This window comes from Ovis aries, chromosome 10 (genome assembly GCF_016772045.2).
Source record: "Ovis aries strain OAR_USU_Benz2616 breed Rambouillet chromosome 10, ARS-UI_Ramb_v3.0, whole genome shotgun sequence".
Lineage (NCBI taxonomy): Eukaryota > Metazoa > Chordata > Mammalia > Artiodactyla > Bovidae > Ovis > Ovis aries.
This window is the reverse complement of record NC_056063.1, coordinates 76,133,937-76,155,577: the sequence shown is the minus strand read 5'-3', so window position 1 is coordinate 76,155,577 and position 21,641 is coordinate 76,133,937. Positions and strand designations below refer to the sequence as shown.

Genomic DNA, 21,641 nt, shown 5'->3' with positions numbered 1-21,641 from the left:
ATGTGGCTTGGCAGATAAAAATGAGAAGGTTAACACTAATAATCAAGTTTACTTTAATTCATTACCATATATGTGCGTGGGAAAAAGTATATCTTGAGCCTTTAAAACATTAAGAAGAATCACTAATAAAGGTTATAGCAAAGGTTTAAGAAAATAATTAATCCTATAGTCACTGATGAAGGTAAATCAAGAAAAAAACGGGGTGAGGGTGTCGGGGAAAGGTACTCAGAATTTTCTAACAGCTCAAACAGGAAGCAGGTAATTTACAACAACATTTTAAAATGAAAAAGATGAATCCAATTATTTTTTAGAAGTAACAAGCGCCAAACTACAAAATGTAATCTTTATGCAGAAGCGAAAGTAACAGAGAAGATACACTTTATAAAATAAAACCTAGTAAAACTTACCACACCAAGTAAAAAGGACTGGTGATGAATAATGAGCTGAAAATGGGAAGAAAACTGACTTCACTACTGTCTCCCTTTCCCAGACCAAAACACTCTTACAGTTCTGCGAGCATCCCTGTGCATTCCAACTCCAATTTAGAAAACTGAGTCTCAAGAATTTTAATTTTGCAGAAATGTCAAGTCTAGGCTGCAATGGTAAAGAAAATTTAAACACAGATCTGGTAAAAGGATTATTAATTTTTTTATTTTGAGATAATATAAATAGTGGCACTTCCACATTAATACTAAACATCTGTGCAAAGAGATGATTTGGTGTTTTAAAAAAAAAAAATGTACCAAGGGGGTACACCCCCACTTCTTTTTGATCAAAAAAAATTCAGTCTTCCACTGCCCTCAGCAGAATGGCTATAATCTGGCAACTTTACTCTCACATCAGATTTAACAGGATAAAGGTAACACCTCCTCACTTAAAAACCATATATTGTGTTTATAGCTTAGCCAATGCAGAAGGCAAACTCAGAATACAGAAAAGGTCTTCCCTAGTGGCTCAGTGGTAAAGAATGAGCCTGTCAATGCAGGAGGCGGGTTCTATCCCTGGGTTGGAAAGAATACCTGGAGAAGGAAATGGCAAATCACTCTAGCATTCTTGCCTGGGAACTCCCATGGACACAGGAGCCTGGCGGGCTGCAGTCCATGAGGTCACAGAAGAGTAGGACACAGCTTAGCATCTAAACAACAACAAAGAAAAAAAGAAAAGCAAAAGCTACCTGGGATTTCTCACATGTAGTCTGCACCAAGGCAGCACTAGGGTATTTACACAAGAAAAGTAAAGAGCATACCAGCTTCCTAACAATTTAATAAAATGAAAACAGCTTACAGTTTTACCAATTTTCCCTAATATCATAAGGCACATAACATTCAGTTGTAGGCATGTGTCAAAATATCCTTTCACAAAAGTATATACAAGAAAGGATTTTACAAAAATCATACATGTGTCTTTAATTACTAACAAATAAAGGGCATAACTGATTCCTGATGGCAAAAGCCAAATGTGAGTCTTTCAGAGACAAAACACAATCTGGGGTAGACATTTTGGGTATTCTAATTAGCTTTCGGGAGAGTAAACAGTGATGTTTATGTCTGGGGAAGGCAACACTTCCCAGCCTACTGCCTAGAACAGAACTCTGGGAGAAGAGATCAAAGAGCCTGAGTTCTAATCCGAGCTCAGTCTGACACTATTTTCCAGGACTAGAGCAAACCACTTTAACTCCCCAGGTGTTTTCCTTAGGTGTTTGCGTGCTAGGTCACTTCAGTCATGTACTACTCTGTGCGACCCCATGGACTGTCGCCCATCAGACGCCTCTGTCCATGGAATTCTTCAGGCAAGAATACTGGAGCAGGTAGCCATTCCCTCCTCCAGGGAATCTTCCCGAGCCAGGGATCGAACTCGGGTCTCCTGCACTGCAGCCAGATTCTTTACCATCTGAGTCACCAGGGAAGCCCAGTTTCCTCTAAAGTCCCTACTCACCTACACCACTGTCATTCAGAAAACAAAAGCTTACTACAGAGATTCTAACATGCGTGAATATCTGACAATTATGAAGAATATGCAGTTAACCCAAACCGAACGTGTGGTCCAAGAAGACAGTGACAGGCATCTCACTGCCTGACAGCTCCGAGAGCAACAAACGCTGAGTTGTTTGGTAGAAATGGAGCAAATTTCACAGATTCGAATAAACATGACTGAAGGATTAAGTTTCTAGAATACCTTTGGGAATAAAAGCCTCAGGATTCTATCCCATCAGATGGGCTCATGAAAAAAATGGACGACACTTAGTCCTCAAGGGACAGTTTCTAACCCAGAAGAATCAGACATCTTCAAATGGCCAAGCTCTGGAAGAGGCTTGGGTTAGCCGACTCAGTATAATCTACATTCACTCAGGAAACTGCCAATAACATAAAACTCAAATTTTAAAATGTCTACACCACACAGTTCTTGAAACTAAATCAACTCTATTACAAACCATTGCTGTTGTTCAGTCGCTAAGTCGTGTCCATCTCTTTGCAACTCCACGGACTGCAGCCCGCCAGGTTTCCCTGTACTTCACTATCTCCCAGAGTTTGCTCAATCTCATGTCCACTAATACAAGTTGCTGCTGCTGCTGCTGCTGCTGCTAAGTTGCTCCAGTCGTGTCCGACTCTCTGCGACCTCATAGAGCACCTGACCAAAATGTAGGAGACAAGCTATAGCAGTACAGGTGGATCAAATTGGGTTTGTTTGTTTTTTCATCTTTTTATTGCTGTTTTTAAATACTTCTTTCTGACGATCTAACAGACTATATTTTACCACCATTATCAAAAAAAGAAAGCATACAGCTTGTATACAAATGAATTTGTGATCACTGGACCCCAAAACTGAAAAACACAGGTGCCCCTAATTAGCCAAGTACCTGGAAGTGGAAATGATGCAACCAGTCAGAACCTTAGCAGCAGAACACACCTACAGAGGAAAAACAGGAGGCTGAGCCATTCCCACAGCAAGCCCAGAGTGGTTTGCAGTCAGCTGTATCCTGCTCTCTTGCGCTCCTGTTTACCCCTGACAGAGCTTCAACAAAGTTCAAAGCTATAATGTACACCAGTAAAAAATCAGATAATTTTGTAGAGCCACAACATAATTTTTTCCAAAAAATACAGGGAACGAGTTGGTAGAAATCTGCTAATTTGGACCTCTACATAGAATTTTTAACATTTCTTATTTTTGTTGGGCATATAAAAAACAGGCTACAAGCCCAGTCCAGAACTCTATGTCCTAGAATAAGACTTCAAAGGAAAAATGTTAACCAAGTCCATCTACAAAGACTTTTTAGCCTATCACAGCCGAAAGGAGAAAGGTCAGTTCAGTTCAGTTCTTCAGTCATGTCTGACTCTTTGCGATCCCATGAATCACAGCACGCCAGGCCTGCCTGTCCATCACCAACTCCCAAAATTCACTCAGACTCATGTCCATCGAGTCCGTGATACCATCCAGCCACCTCATCTTTGGTCGTCCCCTTCTCCTCCTGCCCACAATCCCTCCCAGCATCAGAGTCTTTTCCAATGAGTCAACTCTTCCAATGAGGTGGCCAAAGTACTGGAGTTTCAGCTTTAGCATCATTCCTTCCAAAGAAATCCCAGGGTTGATCTCCTTCAGAATGGACTGGTTGGATCTCCTTACAGTCCAAGGAACTCTCAAGAGTCTTCTCCAACACCACAGTTCAAAAGCATCAATTCTTTGGCGCTCAGCCTTCTTCACAGTCCAACTCTTACATCCATACATGACCACAGGAAAAACCATAGCCTAGACTAGATGGACCTTAGTTGGCAAAGTAATGTCTCTGCTTTTGAATATACTATCTAGGTTGGTCATAACTTTTCTTCCAAGGAGTAAGCATCTTTGAATTTCATGGCTGCAGTCACCATCTGCAGTGATTTTGGAGCCCCAAAAAATAAAGTCTGACACTGTTTCCCCATCGATTTCTCATGAAGTGATAGGACCGGATGCCATGATCTTTGTTTTCTGAATGTTGAGCTTTAAGCCAACTTTTTCACTCTCCTCTTTCACTTTCATCAAGAGGCTTTTTAGCTCCTCTTCACTTTCTGCCATAAGGGTGGTGTCATCTGCATATCTGAGGTTACTGATATTTCTCCCGGAAATCTTGATTCCAGCTTGTGTTTCTTCCAGTCCAGCGTTTCTCATGACGTACTCTGCATAGAAGTTAAATAAGCAGGGTGACAATATACAGCCTTGACGTACTCCTTTTCCTATTTGGAACCAGTCTGTTGTTCCACGTCCAGTTCTAACTGTTGCTTCCTGACCTGCATATAGGTTTCTCAAGAGGCAGGTCAGGTGGTCTGGTATTCCCATCTCTTTCAGAATTTTCCACAGTTTATTGTGATCCATACAGTCAAAGGCTTCGGCATAGTCAATAAAGCAGAAGTAGATGTTTTTCTGGAACTCTCTTGTTTTTTCCATGATCCAGCGGATGTTGGGAATTTAATCTCTAGTTCCTCTGCCTTTTCTAAAACCAGCTTGAACATCAGGGAGTTCACGGTTCACGTATTGCTGAAGCCTGGCTTGGAGAATTTTGAGCATTACTTTACTAGCATGTGAGATGAGTGCAATTGTGTGGTAGTTAGAGCATTCTTTGGCATTGCCTTTCTTTGGGATTCAATGAAAACTGACCTTTTCCAGTCCTATGGCCACTGCTGAGTTTTCCAAATTTGCTGGCATATTGAGTGCAGCACTTTCACAGCATCATCTTTCAGGATTTGAAATAGCTCAACTGGAATTCCATCACTTCCACTAGCTTTGTTCATAGTGATGCTTTCTAAGGCCCACTTGACTTCACATTCCAGGATGTCTGCCTCTAGAGTAGTGATCACATCATCATGATTATCTGGGTCATGAAGATCTTTTCTGTACAGTTCTTCTGTGTATTCTTGCCACCTCTTCTTAATATCTTCTGCTTCTGTTAGGTCCATACCATTTCTGTCCTTTATGGAGCCCATCTTTGCATGAAATGTACCCTTGGTATCTCTAATTTTCTTGAAGAGATCTCTAGTCTTTCCCATGCTATACTTTTCCTCTATTTCTTTGCATTGATCGCTGAAGAAGGCTTTCTTATCTCTTTGTGCTATTCTTTGGAACTCTGCATTCAGATGCTTATATCTTTCCTTTTCTCCAATGCTTTTCGCCTCTCTTCTTTTCACAGCTATTTGTAAGGCCTCCCCAGACAGCCATTTTGCTTTTTTGCATTTCTTTTCCTTGGGGATGGTCTTGATCCCTGTCTCCAGTACAATGTCAGGAACCTCATTCCATACTTCATCAGGCACTCTATTTATCAGATCTAGGCCCTTAAATCTATTTCTCACTTCCACTGTATAATCAGAAGGGATTTGATTTAGGTCATACCTGAATGGTCTAGCGGTTTTCCCTACTTTCTTCAATTTGAGTCTGAATTTGCTAATAAGGAGTTCATGATCTGAGCCACAGTCAGCTCCTGGTCTTGTTTTTGTTGACTGTATAGAGCTTCTCCATCTTTGGCTGCAAAGAATATAATCAGTCTGATTTCAGTGTTGACCATCTGGTGATGTCCATGTGTAGAGTCTTCTCTTGTGTTGTTGAAAAAGGGTGCTTGCTATGACCAGTGCATTTTCTTGGCAAAACTCTATTAGTCTTTGCCCTGCTTCATTCCGTATTCCAAGGCCAAATTTGCCTGTTACTCCAGGTGTTTCTTGACTTCCTACTTTTGCATTCCAGTCCCCTATAATGAAAAGGACATCTTTTTTGGGTGTTAGTTCTAAAAGGTCTTGTAGGTCTTCATAAAACCGTTCAACTTCAGTTTCTTCAGCGTTACTGGTTGGGGCACAGACTTGGATAACTGTGATATTGAACGGTTTGCCTTGGAGACGAACAGAGATCATTCTGTCGTTTTTGAGATTGCATCCAAGTACTGCATTTCAGACTCTTTTGTTGACCATGATGGCTACTCCAATTCTTCTGAGGGATTTCTGCCTGCAGTAGTAGATATAATGGTCATCTGAGTTAAGTTCACCCATTCCAGTCCATTTTAATTCACTGATTCCTAGAATGTCGACGTTCACCCTTGCCATGTCTTGTTTGACCACTTCCAATTTGCCTTGATTCATGGACCTGACATTCCAAGTTCCTATGCAATATTGCTCTTTACAGCATCGGATCGATCTTCTATCACCAGTCACATCCACAACTGGGTATTGTTTTTGCTTTGGTTCCATCCCTTCATTTTTTCTGAAGTTATTTCTCCACTGATCTCCAGTAGTATATTGGGCACCTAATGACCTGGGGATACCCCTCGTCCTAGGTAAGGAGCAGTGGTTGTGCTTTGCTAGAGCAGCCATGAAGAGATACCCCACGCCCAAGGTAAGAGAAACCCAAGTAAGATGGTAGGTGATGCAAGAGGGCATCAGAGGGCAGACACATTGAAACCATACTCACAGAAAACTAGTCAATCTAATCACAGTAGGACCACAGCCTTGTCTAACTCATTGAAACCAAGCCATGCCTGTGGGGCAACCCAAGATGGGCAGGTCATGGTGCAGAGGTCTGACAGAATGCGCTCCACTGGAAAAGGGAATGGCAAGCCACTTCAGTATTCTTGCCTTGAGAACCCCATGAACAGTATGAACAGTATGAAAAGGAGAAAGGTCAGTGTGTGCAAAATGACTTCCAGAGAACATACTGCTCTGCTTCTCTTCTGCAAGAATAAAGATTTTATATAGTTTCCACACTTAGATGAGACGTGCCAGCTAACAAGGCAGCCCATGGGAAGTAGCATGACCTTCTGAGTTCACCACAAGGGTGAAGACCCAGGTCAACGCTTACTCTACTGCTTCACAGGTACACAACACTGAGCAAGTAATTTCTCTGGACCCCAGTTTTCATCTGTAAAATGTACAACATGACACCTCCCTTGCTTTCCTGCAGAGCTGTCTTTAAAACACAAAAAAACCCAAAACACACAAGCCTTTATAAACTGTAACGCACCAACAAAATGTGAGGTATTACCCAACAACTAAATCCAATTATGCAGCTGTAACTTTCTTTCTTAAAATTATCCCAGACCATTTGGGAGTTACCATTAGAGTAATAATGGAGTAATTAAGAGCTCTGATCTAGACTCAGATTCAGGCCCTCGTTGGGAAATTGGCTCAGCCATTTCTTCAAAACAAGAGTTTTTCTCGTATATAAACTGGGCATAAAACCACTTATCTAGGACTTAACACTGATGTGAGGATTAAATAAGAATGTGTAAAATGCCCAGCACAACTTTGCGTATGTTATAGTAAGAATGAAGTAAGTATTAACCAAAAAAAGGGTACAGCTTTTACACAAACTGTTCAGAGGCCTTCCAACCATTGCCAAGAGGGAAATACCCTTTTCTAACCTAAGCCAGCACCTACTTTCACATTTTTCTGCTTGTGGCCTCAGGTGGTAGCCCAAACTCACAAATCCACTAAACTCAAGTTTAAAGCACAATTTAAAAACTAAACCCTACCAAATCCAGAACTCTTAACATAACCACAGGGGCATTCAAGTGAATAATACTAGAACAACTCTACAGACAGGCTAACTCATTAGCACAATGCATTCTACTTCAAAGAAGCCATCCTCAAAACTATGGGCCAAATGGAACAGTAAGATGAGCTTACCAAGGAAAACAAAACACTTGTTAGTGATTCATCTTCAAAATTTCCAGGAAAAGCTCTCCTCCCACGTTTCATGACACAGAGCTGGTAAGCAAGAGCCAACTGCATCTTCCAGCATTTTAAGAGACACAGAATGATGTGGGAAAATGCCCTCTTTAAGACACCACCGTAGGGCCTTTTCACCATGATGTCAGGCCTTACCACTTAAAAATAGCTTTTCTTTCACTTACATTGACTATGTAGCCTTCAGGACTTCACTAGCTATCCCAAACTTCAGCTGCCTGACAAGACTTTCACTTAGCAAGCTAGGTTGAATACCTAATATTTGAGAGAGATGATAAAATCTCAAGATTTACATCAACTATTTCTCAATTATTTCTCAATATTAGGGCTTCCCTGATAGCTCAGTTGGTAAAAAATCGGCCTGCAATGCAGGAAACCCCAGTTCGATTCCTGGGTCTGGAAGATCTGCTGGACTAGGGATAGGCTACCCACTGCAGTATTCTTGGGCTTCCCTTGCGGCTCAGCTGGTAAAGAATCTGCCTGCAATGCAGGAGACCTCGGTTCGATGCCTGGGTTGGGAAGATCCCGTGGAGAAGGGAATGGCTACCCACTCCAGTATTCTGGCCTGGAGAATTCTATGGACTGTATAGTCTATGGGGTCCCAAAGAGGTGGACACAACTGAGCGACTTTCACTTTCACTTTTCAATAAAACTGAAGTTGGGGGGGGGACAGTCAAAAGTCTCCAGTTTTGCCTCCATGATAAGCTGGAACTGTGTGCATCAACTCTAAAGCCTCTTCATTCCAACACAGCCCCCTACCCAGGCCATCCCTCCCACCCTACCTGTAGGAGATGCCATGGGCATGCATCCAGCACCCGTCTTCCAGGCGGGAAGGCCCCCATTGGTGTGCTGACCACCCACGGTTCACACCTGCTCCCTGCTTTGCCCCATCTGCCTCAACCAGACAGGACTTCTCTCTCAAGCCTTGAGCTACATCCCTCCCAGACCACAGCCCTGATTTGACCATCATGGGGTTCAAAAAGCTGCCCCCACTTCACCCTCAAGGTGGGCTCAACTTAGTACTGCAATCTGTGCTTTAGAGCTGGCTGTCCAGTATGGTAGCCGCTAGCCATGGGCAGCTTCTGAGCATTTGAAATCTGCCAAATTCTTGTGTGTGCCAAGTGTAAAATATACCCCAGGTTTGAAGACTTCATATGAAAAACAAAACAGAAACCTTATTAAAGTTTTAGATTTACATACTAAAATATTTTTAATATATTGGGTTAAATCATTGGTGGTGTTTAGTTGCTAAGTCGTGTCTCTTTGGTGACTCCCATGGACTGTAGCCCACCAGGCTTTTCTGTCCATGGGATTCTCCAGGCAAGAATACTGGAGTGGATTGCCATTCCCTTTTCCTGGGGATCTTCTAGATGCAGGGATTGAACCCAATTCTCCTGTATTGGCGGGCAGATTCTTTACCAGTGAGCTACCAGGGAAGCCACTGGGTAAACATAAAATACTAATTTCACTGCTTTAAATTCTTTTTTTAATGTGAGTGCTGCTGCTACTGCTGCTAAGTCACTTTAGTCGTGTCCGACCCTGTGCAACCCCACAGATGGCAGCCCACCAGGCTCCCTCATCCCTGGGATTCTCCAGGCAAGAACACTGGAGTGGGTTGCCATTTCCTTCTCCAATGCATGAAAGTAAGAAGTGAAAGTGAAGTCGCTCAGTTCAGTCACTCAGTCGTGTCCGACTCTTTGCGACACCATGAATCACAGCACGCAAGGCCTCCCTGTCCAACTCCCGGAGTTCACTCAGACTCACGTCCATCGAGTCCGTGATGCCATCCAGCCATCTCATCCTGGGTTGTCCCCTTCTCCTCCTGCCCACAATCCCTCCCAGCATCAGTCTTTTCCAATGAGCCAACTCTTCGCATGAGGTGGCCAAAGTACTGGAGTTTCAGCTTTAGCATCATTCCTTCCAAAGAAATCCCAGGGCTGATCTCCTTCAGAATGGACTGGCTGGATCACCTTGCAGTCCAAGGGACGCAAGAGTCTTCTCCAACACCACAGTTCAATTCTTCGGTGCTCAGCCTTCTTCACGGTCCAACTCTCACATCCATACATCATGACCACAGGAAAAACCATAGCCTTGACTAGATGGACCTTAGTTGGCAAAGTAATGTCTCTGCTTTTGAATACGCTGTCTAGGTTGCTCATAACTTTTCTTCCAAAGAGTAAGTGTCTTTTAATTTCATGGCTCAGTCGTGTCCAACTCCTAGTGACCCCACGGACTGCAGCCTACCAGGCTCCTCCATCCATGGGGTTTTCCAGGCATGAGTACTGGAGTGGGGTGCCATTGCCTTCTCCAATGTGAGTGCTAGAAAATGTTAAATTATACTTACAGCTCACGTTATACTTCTTATTGCACTAGAGCAGTGCTTGTCAAACTTGACTATGCATCATTTTCACCTGGAGGGGTTTATAAAAACAGACTGCTGGCTCTAACCTCAGACTTTCAAACTTGGCAGGTCTAGGGTGAAGCTAGAAAATGTGCATTCCTAACAAGTACCCAGGTAACACTGCTGCTGCTGCTGCTGCTGCTGGCTACAGAGTCCCCTGCTTTGAGAACCACTGCTCCAGGGCTCCCCTGTGAGATGAGACTGAATCTAGTTTCCACCTAGATTCCCTTCCTTGCTTAGATTTTTATTTTAACCCCTGCTCTAGGCAGCCTTCTTTACGATTCTCAACTACCACCACCTGCATGAAATCCCTCTTCAGGCTCTGCTTCTGGGAAACTTTATGATCCCACTGCTACAGAACGTTTTTGTTTTTTTTTTTAACACACTGTAACTTCCACAAAATGCTATATTAATAGCAATCAATGAGATGTCAGTTATCACTGAATTTTTCATAAAAGAGTAACAAAGAAGTTTTTTGTTTTTTGTTTTTTTTTTTACTGGATTGCTAGTTGCCTTTATATAATGAATTCTACATATTCAGTGCTAGGACAAGGTTTGTTTATCCTGATTAATGAATGTTCCTTAGTATAGGGAAGCCTAAACGCTTCCCTCTTCTCCATAACTGCTATAAAGCTCAAACTAGTTTTTTCCCCCGAGATGTGTTAATTTGACCCTTCTCATTTTTTCTCTTCACCCCAGTTGTTAGCAGTCACTCCCATCTCCTCCCTCACCCCTCTCCCCAGCCCTTGGCAACCACTGACCCACCTCTGCCTCTATGGCTCTGCCTACCCTAGATGTTTCATACTCATGGAATCATACACTACGTGGCCCTTTGTGTCTATCTTTCAAAGGAAGGTCGTCCTTGATTCTTCTCTTTCCTTTTATCTCCCTTTGGTTACAGCAAGTACTATTGGTTCTAGTTCCAAAACAGATCCCAAGTCCTACCAGTTCTCACCAACTCCAGTGCTACCAGCAAATCAACGTGACTCTTGGAACCCTCTGCGTCCAAATATCTAAAAGGAAACACTACCGCTCTCCACCCCCGTTAAAAAAAAAAACAAAAAAACACCTTTTTCCTTCCCAAATTTCCTTTTTCATCCCTGTTCTCCCATTTACCCACTTTCTTAAAAACTGGAATCACTTAACTCCTGTTTCTTCACTCAATCAACATGTCACCATCTCTTCCTCTTATTTAGAAAAGAGTTTTACCAATCACTCCTCTGTTCTGAACCTCTTAAGAATAAAATCCAAAAAAAGCAGATGTATAAATACACGAATGTCCATAAACATATTCATTCATCAAAAACTGCTTTCTGTAATAATGTTAGAAGATTTTTTTCCCAAATGATTGTCGGAAATCTATCAGCAGGTGGAAAGATTTACCTCCAGGCAATGCTAAAGCATTCAGATTTGCTTAAACATTCTCTTCCATGACTAGAAAAGAAAATCACAGACTTGAAGGAACGTAAAGCTTGAGCATTTGAACTTCATGAATGCACCATATAATGAGACCATGACCCAAACGAGAGACAAACTGGAAAGGCAAGGCTTTCGGAACATACCATCCAAGGTTCAACATCTATCTCAGGCGGTTGTTTCTTTAAGCAAGTTACTTAACTGCTCTGAGCTTTTGTTTCCTCTTCTGTAAAGTTGGAATTTTTTTTTACCTACTTGTCACAAGGCTAAGAGGAAATATCTGAAAATCATATAAGGCATAAAAAGTTCAATAAACTGCAGCAATTACCACAAGTCCAACATCCTGGAGCCCCTGAAAAATGTAGATAGAAGGGGAAAAAAACTAGTTATTTAAATAGAATGTGTTTAAAAAGCCAAAACAAAAAAAGACTAAAAGGTGAACTCTATGGACAGAGGAACCTGAAGGACAGTCCAAAGAGTGAGACACAATTGAGTGCACAGGCGCAGGTGTGCACGTGCGCACACGCACACACGCACACACACCCTACACACACATACACCCCCTACACACACACGCACACCCCCTACACACACACCCCCTACACACACACACCCCTACACACACACCCCCATACACACATACACCCCCTACACACACACGCACACCCCCTACACACACACCCCCTACACACACACACACCCTACACACACACCCCCATACACACATACACCCCCTACACACACATACACGCACACACACACCCCCTACACACACACCCCCTACACACACACCCCCTACACACACACACACCCTACACACACACACACACACCCTACACACACCCTAAAAACAAACTATTAACTGGTTAAAAGAACGGTTAGAACTCTCTAGACTAGAGTTAGTGTGCTTTCCAACCAACCAAACGATTTACAGGGGTGGAGGGAGAAAGGGGAGGAATAAAATCTTCAAAAGGTTCGGCTTCAAACACAGACTCAGTAATGCATGTTTCAAGTTCATAGAAAAGAAGCCTGGAGAGAAGCTAAGCAGCTCAAGTTCCCTGCTTCCTCCCTCCTCCAGGAGAAATCCTTTACTGGCACAGAAATAACTCTTCCTTCAGTGTCGCCACACATTCAGCACTACTTTGTCAAACGCTGTGCTAAGAAAACAGTAACAGACAAGATGCAGGCTCTGCAAACACGTTTAAAGAAGAAACTCGTAAAGAAAAATCAAAGTTTACATGTCATACAATAAGTGTACAGCAGTAAATAGCCTAACAAATTACTTCTCTCTTCGCCTCTCTGCTCTAACATGTGACAGTGTAACAATCCCTCCCAACTTCAACGTAAATGGCTCCCCATCACCCTGATAGCAGGGTCTAGAGTCAGGCCCAGCATGGTCTGACTCCTGCTGCCTCCGGGGCACCATGCGGTCCCCATGCCAAAGCCCCAGGGGCTTCACCAGTCCCTCTGTCTCAGCATTCCCGCTGGCCCAGGCCTTTTGCATGTGCTGCTGTCACACGCAACACTTCTGTCTTCTCTTTCTGCCTCGGAAAAAAAGTCACTATGTCCTTCAAAACTGTTCCAATTTTCACTTCCAAAGGAAAACAATCCCTTAACCTTAAGCACGGTTTGAGCAATTCACATAAAAAATTTCTTCATCTAGAAATGGCTGTTGTAAGGACTGAATAGGTTAATTCAGGTAGAATACCAGAGCAGTATCTAGGACAAAGCTACAAAGCTCAAAATCTAGACTTGGTTAATCCCTCCATTTTATTTTCTTTACAGCACCAAAGCCTCTCCCCTAAAGGCATTTTACACTTGTCTCCAAACGGACTAAAATTTCTAAAAGAGAAATTATATTCATTCTATAGAGACAGAACACAGGATGTAGTCCAGAAAGATTTGTTAGGAAACAAAAAAATACCCATAAGCAATAAGCTAAGAAGTGACTTGCGTAGTATGCAAAACTTCTTAGGTGTGATTCCAAAGTCCATGCCTTTTCATATCATGTTGCCTCATACATAAATTAAATTAAGAGCTTCTCAACTCCAAATGAGGAGGCCAAACGACATTAAAACATGAGAAAACAATCAAGATTAAGAAACAAAGGTCTTAATTGTGTGCCAGCACAAACAAATTCAGGGATTTTGAGTTGTCAGCATTCTAAAGCTGACCCTAAGCTAAAGTGTCTGCAGACTTACTTTCACTTCCATGATCAGTTCCAGCTGCATCATTTCTCACCTGGGCCTGAGTTCTCTTCTTTTTAGTAGAGTAGGATGGGCTAGATCATCTCTATACTGTCTACCAATTCTAAGGTCCATGACAATAAATCAAGTTATGTGCCTATTTTGTTTTTAAAGGAAGAAAACAGGCAGTGTCCAAAGAAACACTGTAAATAATTTGTTCCAGTGACTTGAACTCTATTAATGAAGTCAGTTAGGTAGTCTTTGTTTAGAAATTACAAGAGACTCCATTCTGAAGACAGAAAGTGTTAAGAGTCATAAACACTCCAACGTGTAAGTCAAGGCTGCCACCATGAAACATGAGGAAATACAGCGCAGAGATGCTGAGGACAACACAAACATTAGCCTAACCACTACAGAAGGGGGAAAAAAAAAAAAACAAAAAACTGACAACATGTGTAAACAGTATAATGTGATGTAATGCAATTAAAATAGGCTCTCCAATCAAATAAAGGTAGTAGCCCATCCTGACATGGTACTTTAAAAGGTGATATAAACGAAAAACCCTAACTCTTAACTGAGCAGCAGTTTAGGGTCTCTTCAAAGGAGGAACAAGGCAGGAGAAAATGGTAACTGAAAGGACCCTTACAAATGCACCTGAAAAGCTCAGAAGCAGCCAAAACCGCACGGCCCAAGAAAGGGAGGACGCGAAGGGCTGGGAAATTACAGCGAGGTGGCTGTCAGCGGCTCCCAAAGCAGCAGAAAACTCAACATCGGCTGCCTCTTTGGGCCGCGCTGCCCTCCGTGATCCCCGGAGACACAGCTGGGGCCAGGGGTGCCGGCTCTGACCCGCCTGGGCGAGCTCCGCGGGGAGAAGGAGTTCGGGGTGGTGGGGGGTGGGGGGGGGGGGGTGCAGCACCGGCCAAAGCTAGGCGGTGCGGGGCAGGCAGCCCAGCGAAGCCCGGGCCCAAGAGCAGTCCCGTCGCTCCTCACCTTCACGGTCCACAGCGCCACGCTCCGCATCAAAGGCTGCGGCCACCGCCGTCCGCGCCGTCCCGCAGTGACCAGCGCCGCCGCCCCAGTCCAGAACCCCGCCATGGCCGCCCCTACAGACCAGAGCTCTTCTGACCTTTCACCCCGGCGAAGGGGGCGGAGAAGGGGAGCGCCGCGCCTGCGGCCAATCACGAGCCGGGCATCCAAGGCGCCGGCCCCGAGGCGGGCAGGGGCGGGGCCCCGAGCCACTAGCCCAACTGCTGCAGGAGGCAGCCGGGCGGCTGGTCCCGCAGGCAAGCGGCCGCGGCCGCCAGCCGGCAGCCAGCCACTGGTGGCGGCCGGCCCGACCTGATCCCGGGATTAAACCAAGCCGGGAGGACACGAGAGAGTTCTGGCTGCCGCTGATCCGCGCCTGGTTGGGGTAAACCCCGACTGTACCTGCACTCCGTCTGGCAACCTGCACGCAGTCCTGCCAGCGATCGTCAGTGAGTCACCTCCGCCCTTGACCACCGCTCGCCCTAGGGCCGCGGTAATGTTTTGAATGTCCTGAGTTTCAGCTCAATTCAGGTCAGTTCAGTCGTGTCCGACTCTTTGAGACCCCATGGACTGCAACACGCCAGGCCTCCCAGTCCATCACCAACTCCCAGAGTCTACTCAAACTCATGTCCATCTCATTCTCTGTCGTCCCCATCTCCTCCCGCCTTCAATCTTTACCAACACCAATGAGTCAGTTCTTCCCATCAAGTGGCCAAAGTATTGGAGTTTCAGCTTCAGGATCAGTCCTTCCAATGACTATTCAGGACTAAATCTCCCTTAGGATGGACAGGCTGGATCTCCCTGAGATCTCTCAAGAGTCTTCTCCAACACCACAGTTTAAAAGCATCAATTTTTCGGCGCTCAGCTTTCTTTATACTCCAGCTCTCACATCCATATATGACTGCTGGAAAAACCACAGGTTTCACTAGACAGACTGTTGGCAAAGTAATGCCTCTGCTTTTTAATATGCTGTCTAGATTCATCAATGCCTTCCTTCCAAGGAGCGAATATGTTTTAATTTCATGGCTGCAGTCACCATCTGCAGTGATTTTGGAGCCCCAGAAAATAACATCTGTCACATTTTCCACTGTTTCCCCATCTATTTGCCATGAAGTGATGGGACCAAATGCCATGATCTTCATTTTCTGAATGTTGAGTTTTAAGCCAACTTTTTCACGCTCCTCTTTCACTTTCATCAAAAGGCTCTTTAGTTCTTCTTCACTTTCTGCCAATGAGGGTGATGTCATCTGCATATCTGAGGTTATTGGTATTTCTCCCGGCAATCTTGATTCCACCTTGTGCTTCATCCAGTCCAGCGTTTCTCATGATGTACTCTGCATAGAAGTTAAATAAGCAGGGTGACAATATACAGGCTTGACGTACTCCTTCTCCAATTTGGAACCAGTCTGTTGTTCCATGTCCAGTTCTAACTGTTGCTTCCTGACCTGCATATAGGTTTCTCAAGAGGCAGGTCAGGTGGTCTGGTATTCCCATCTCTCTCAGAATTTTCCACAGTTTGTTGTGATCCACACAGTCAAAGGCTTTGGCATAGTCAATAAAGCAGAAATAGATGTTTTTCTGGAACTCTCTTGCTTTTCCAATAATCCAGCGGATGTTGGCAAGTTGATCTCTGGTTCCTCTGCCTTTTCTAAAACCAGCTTGAATATCTGGAAGTTCATGGTTCACGTATTGCTGAAGCCTGGCTTGGAGAATTTTAAGCATTACTTTACTAACATGTGAGATGAGTGTAATTGTGTGGTAGTTTGAGCATTCTTTGGCATTGCTTTTCTTGGGGATTGGAATGAAAACTGACCTTTCCCAGTTCTGTGGCCACTGCTGAGTTTTCCAAATTTGCTGACATATTGAGTGCAGCACTTTCACAGCATCATCTTTCACGATTTGAAATAGCTCAACTGGAATTCCATCACCTCCACTAGCTTTGTTTGTAGTAATGTTTCCTAAGACCCACTTGACTTCACATACTGGATGTCTGGCTCTAGGTGAGTGATCACACCACCGTGATTATCTGGGTCATGAAGATTTCTTTGGCATAGTTCTTCTGTATATTCTTGCCACCTCTTCTTAATATCTTCTGCTTCTGTTAGGTCCATACCATTTCTGTCCTTTATTGTACCCATCTTTGCATGAAATCTTCCCTTGGTATCTCAATTTTTTTTTTTTAAGTCACTAAGTCATGTCAGACTCTTACAACCCCAAGGACTGTAGCCTGTCAGGCACCTTTGTCCATGGGATTCTCCAGGCAAGAATATTGTAGTGGGTTGTCATTTCCTTTTCCATCTAATTTTCTTCAACAAATCCCTAGTGTTTTCCATTCTATAGTTTTCCTCTATTTCTTTGCATTAATCACTGAGGAAGGCTTTCTTATCTCTCCTTGCTATTCTTTGGAACTCTGCATTCAGAAGAGTATATCTTTCCTTTTCTCCTTTGCCTTTCACTTCTCTTGTTTTCATAGCTATTTGTAAGGCCTCCTAAGACAGCCATTTTGCCTTTTTGCATTTTTCTTGCGGATGGTCTTGATCCCTGCCTCCTGTAGAATGTCACGAACCTCCATCCATAGTTCTTCACTCTATCAGATCTAATCCCTTGAATCTATTTGTCACTTCCACTGTATAATCATAAGGGATTTAATTTAGGTCATACCGAATGGTCTAATGGTTTTCCCTACTTTCTTCAATTTAAGTCTGAATTTGGCAATAAGGTGTTCATGACCAGAGCCACAGTCAGCTTCCGGTCTTGCTTTTGCTGACTGTATAGACCTTCTCCATCTTTGGCTGCAAAGAGTATAATCAATCTGATTTCGGTGTTGACCATCTGGTGATATCCATGTGTAGAGTCTTCTCTTGTGTTGTTGGAAGAGGGTGTTTGCTATGATCAGTGTGTTCTCTTGGCAAAACTCTATTAGCCTTTGCCCTGCTTCATTCCGTACTCCAAGACCAAATTTGCCTGTTATTCCATGTGTCTCTTGACTTCATACTTTTGCATTCCAGTCCCCTATAATGAAAAGGACATCTTTTTTGGATGTTCGTTCTAGAAGGTCTTATAGGTCTTGATAGAACCATTAAACTTCAGCTTCTTCAGCATTACTGGTCAGGGCATAGACTTGAATTACTGTCATATTGAATGTTTGGCCTTGCAAAAGAACAGAGATCATTCTGTCGTTTCTGAGGTTGCATCCAAGTACTGCATTTCAGACTCTTTTGTTGACTATGATGGCTACTCCATTTCTTCTAAGATATTCTTGCCCACAATAGTAGATATAATGGTCATCTGAGTTAAATTCACCCATTCCAGTCCATTTTAGTTCACTGATTCCTAAAATGTCAATGTTCATTCTTGCCATCTCCTGTTTGACCACTTCCAATTTGCCTTGATTCCTGAACCTAACATTCCAGGTTCCTATGCAATATTGCTCTTTACAGCATCAGAATTTACTTCCATCACAAGTCACATCCACAACTGGCTGTTTTTGCTTTGGCTCCATCTCTTCATTCTTTCTGGAGTTATTTCTTCACTGATCTCCAGTAGCATATTGGGAACCTACCGACCTGGGGAGTTCATCTTTCAGTGTCCTATCTTTTTGCCTTTTCATTCTGCTCATGGGGTTCTCAAGGCAAGAATAAGTTCCAGTTATGTACCCAAACTAAGGTCCTGTATGTTTGAAAGTGCATATTGCAAAGCACCAAACCAAGGTAAGTATTTGGACAAGTGCTATAACGTATGGGCTTCCCTGGTAGCTCAGAGGTTAAAGCGTCTGCCTGCAATGCAGGAGACCTGGGTTCGATCCCTAGGTTGGGAAGATCCCCTGGAGAAGGAAATGGCAACCCACTCCAGTATTCTTGCCTGGAGAATCCCATGGACAGAGGAGCCTGGTGGGCTACAGTCCACAGGGTCGCAAAGAGTCAGACACGACTGAGCGACTTCACTTTCTTTCTCTCTTTCTATAACGTATGTAAAAAATACTTTAGGTCTAGAAATCAGAGATCCCAGCTCAAGCCCTAACTCTGCTGCAAATACTAACATATGCGTGTCTGAGGAATTACTCATAACCAGAGTCAACTGCTCTTGCTTGCAAGTGGGCAACCTTATTAACACAACTACTAAGGGCCAGACCTTGCTACATGCCTCAAATTTTGTCTCGTTTAATCTTTGCAAGAACACTATTGGCCTACACAGTTCCCATTTTGAGAAACTGAGTTTATAGAGAGAAAAAGTTACTTAACTAGTAAGTACTGAGACTATATATTATGGGCTTCCCTTGTGGCTCAGCTGGTAAAGAATCCGCCTGCAATGCGGGAGACCTGGGTTCAATCCCTGGCTTGGGAAGATCCCCTGGAGAAGGGAAAGGCTACCCACTCCAGAATTCTGGACTGAAGAATTCCATGGACTGTACTGTCCGTGGGGTCACAAAGAGTGGATACGACTGAATGACTTTCACTTTCACTTTTCAGTGAAACTAGGGTTTGAATCCAGGTCTGACTATATTCAGGGATAGGACTTTTGTTTCCTTAGGGGCATTTTCTAACATGCACAAAAGGAAAAAAAGACCCCTATGGTCACCCAGGCACATGTGACACAGCTTCAACAAACCAACCTTCTGTTGGTCTTGTCTCATCTGTCCCCCCTGCTTATTTTGTGCTGGAGTATTCTGAAGCGAATCTCAGACACGAGATCCTCTCACCTTACATACAGATGTGCCAGTGTCAAGGGCTCCCTCCTAACTGTTTTGCTTCTCCTACAGCGTCACCTTGACAGCCTTACAAAGCTGGGAATGACATGCAGTGTCTTATAACATGGCAAGTGCCAAAAGGAATGCAGACAGTTTAAGGACAACCAAGAGGTGACACTTAATGGAATTTTAAAATTCTAAGTAGGAACTGTCGTGACAGTTGTCGTGACACACAAAAGAGAAAGTAGTTCAGTTTCACAGGATTTCTCACTTAGGTGTCTTAACGCTGGACTCACTTCCTACCCAGTATACCTACTTTTTTAAAAATCCCTCCCCTTTTCACCCTTTGGATGGATTCTCCCTGGATCCTACGTGTTTTATCTTACAGAGGTTTCTTTAAAGGCATCAGTGCCGGAAACTAATTGTTCCATAATTACTATTCTCCACTCTTTCCTTTAGTAAGAGAGTCCCTGAACTTCAGCTGAGCACATGGCCACCCAGCTGTAGGCTGCATTATCAGCCCTCCCTAACAAAGTGTGGACTTGTGACCATGGTGTACCTAATGGAGTGGAAGAACTGTGCCCTTAAAGAGTAGTCATTACTTTGCCAACAAAGGTCCATCTAGTCAAAGCTGTGGTTTTTCCAGTAGTCATGTATGGATGTGAGAGTTGGACTATAAAAGCAAGCTGAGTACCGAAGAATTGATGCTTTTGAACTGTGGTATTGGAGAAGACTCTTGAGAATCTCTTGGACTGCAAGGAGATCCAACCAGTCCATCCTAAAGCAAATGAGTCCTGAATATTCATTGGAAGAACTGATGCTGAAGCTGAAACTCCAATACTTTGGCCACCTGATGCAAAGAACTGACTCACTGGAAAAGACCCTGATGCTGGGCAAGACTGAAGGCGGGAGGAGAAGGGGATGACAGAGGATGAGATGGTTCCATGGCATCATTGACTCGACAGACATGAGTTTAAGTAAGCTCCGGGAGTTGGTGATGGACAGGAAAGCCTGGCGTGCTGCAGTCCATGGGGTCATCAAGAGTCAGACACAACTAAGCAACTGAACTGAACTGAAAAGAGAAGAATAGGGACATGCCTTCCATTTTCTCTTCCCTCCTTCCTGAAAGAAGACATCCTGGAAGTGCTGGAGCGGCCACCTTAACCCATGAGATAGGAGAAGCCAAGGTCCCTGACACTGTGTAGCCATCTTATCAGTCTTCTACTGCTTAATGCATGGACTGTTATGTGACAGAGAAATGAACTTTTATCTTGTTTAAATCATTGCTATTTCTGTCTTTACTACAGCAACCAAAACTATACCCTCACCAACTCATAAGGGAAATGTTGAAATATGAAACCTGATCTATATGGTGATAACTCAGTGGTGACCACCCCAATATAGCAAACCAGAAGGTGAATGCTGGTGACCCCTTATGCTATGGTCTTTCAAAGTCTTGAATAATATTCTTGTCGCCTCCTTTGATAGAGCCTGTAAGTCTACTACAGTGTTTTGCCAGAAGCATAATTGCCATCTTTGAGCTAAACAGCTCTACCTTCTCTGAGCTATGCCATGCATTCTGGGATGTTTATCATCTCCATAACCCACTTCCTGTTACCAATGTCTGAAAATAGTTGTTTCATATATTTGGTCCAATTTTCTATTTATCTCTAGTGGTGAAGTGAAAGTGTTAGTCACTCAGTCGTGTCTGACTCTTTGTGACCCCATGGACTGTAGCCCACCAGGCTCCTCTGTCCATGAAATTCTCCAGGCAAGAATACTGGCAGGGGTTGCCATTCCTTCTCTAGGCGCTCTTTCCAACCCAGTAATCAAACACAGGTCTCCTCCACTGCAGGCAGACTCTCTACTGTCTGAATCACCAGGGAAACCCTATATATAGTAGGAAGGTTCCAGTTACCCCAGATGGAATCAGTCTGGAACCACTTACTCTGCCTTTGCCAGAAATAATAAATCTCTCAGAATTTGGAAAGCATTTTATATCATCTACTAGCTTCCAGAGCTGCTCTGGAGAAGTCAGATGCCAATCTTTGCTGTGATGCCTTGTATCTTATTACAAGACACAGCCCTACTGTTGTGTGGTGGGTGTGGAGCCGAGGGAAGCTGGGGTATAAATCAGGGAGACATGAGCAGCCACACGGGCAACAAACAGTATGAATCATTCCAAAGTTGGAGACCCTCAACTTTGAGCTACGTACATGTATTTGGCC

General features: G+C 43.7%; 1 protein-coding gene across 2 annotated transcripts in view; it reads right to left on the bottom strand.

The window, feature by feature from the left end:
- Positions 1 to 14,823, bottom strand: part of PCCA (propionyl-CoA carboxylase subunit alpha) — a 378,551-nt gene extending 363,728 nt beyond the window's left edge. For both annotated transcript variants that reach the window (XM_015098256.3, XM_060394658.1), the window contains exon 1: positions 14,691 to 14,823. In XM_015098256.3, coding sequence (XP_014953742.2) covers positions 14,691 to 14,795 — 105 coding nt within the window. In that variant the 5' untranslated portion in view covers positions 14,796 to 14,823. The remainder of the gene's footprint in view (positions 1 to 14,690) is intronic.
- Between the last annotated feature and the right edge of the window lie 6,818 nt (positions 14,824 to 21,641).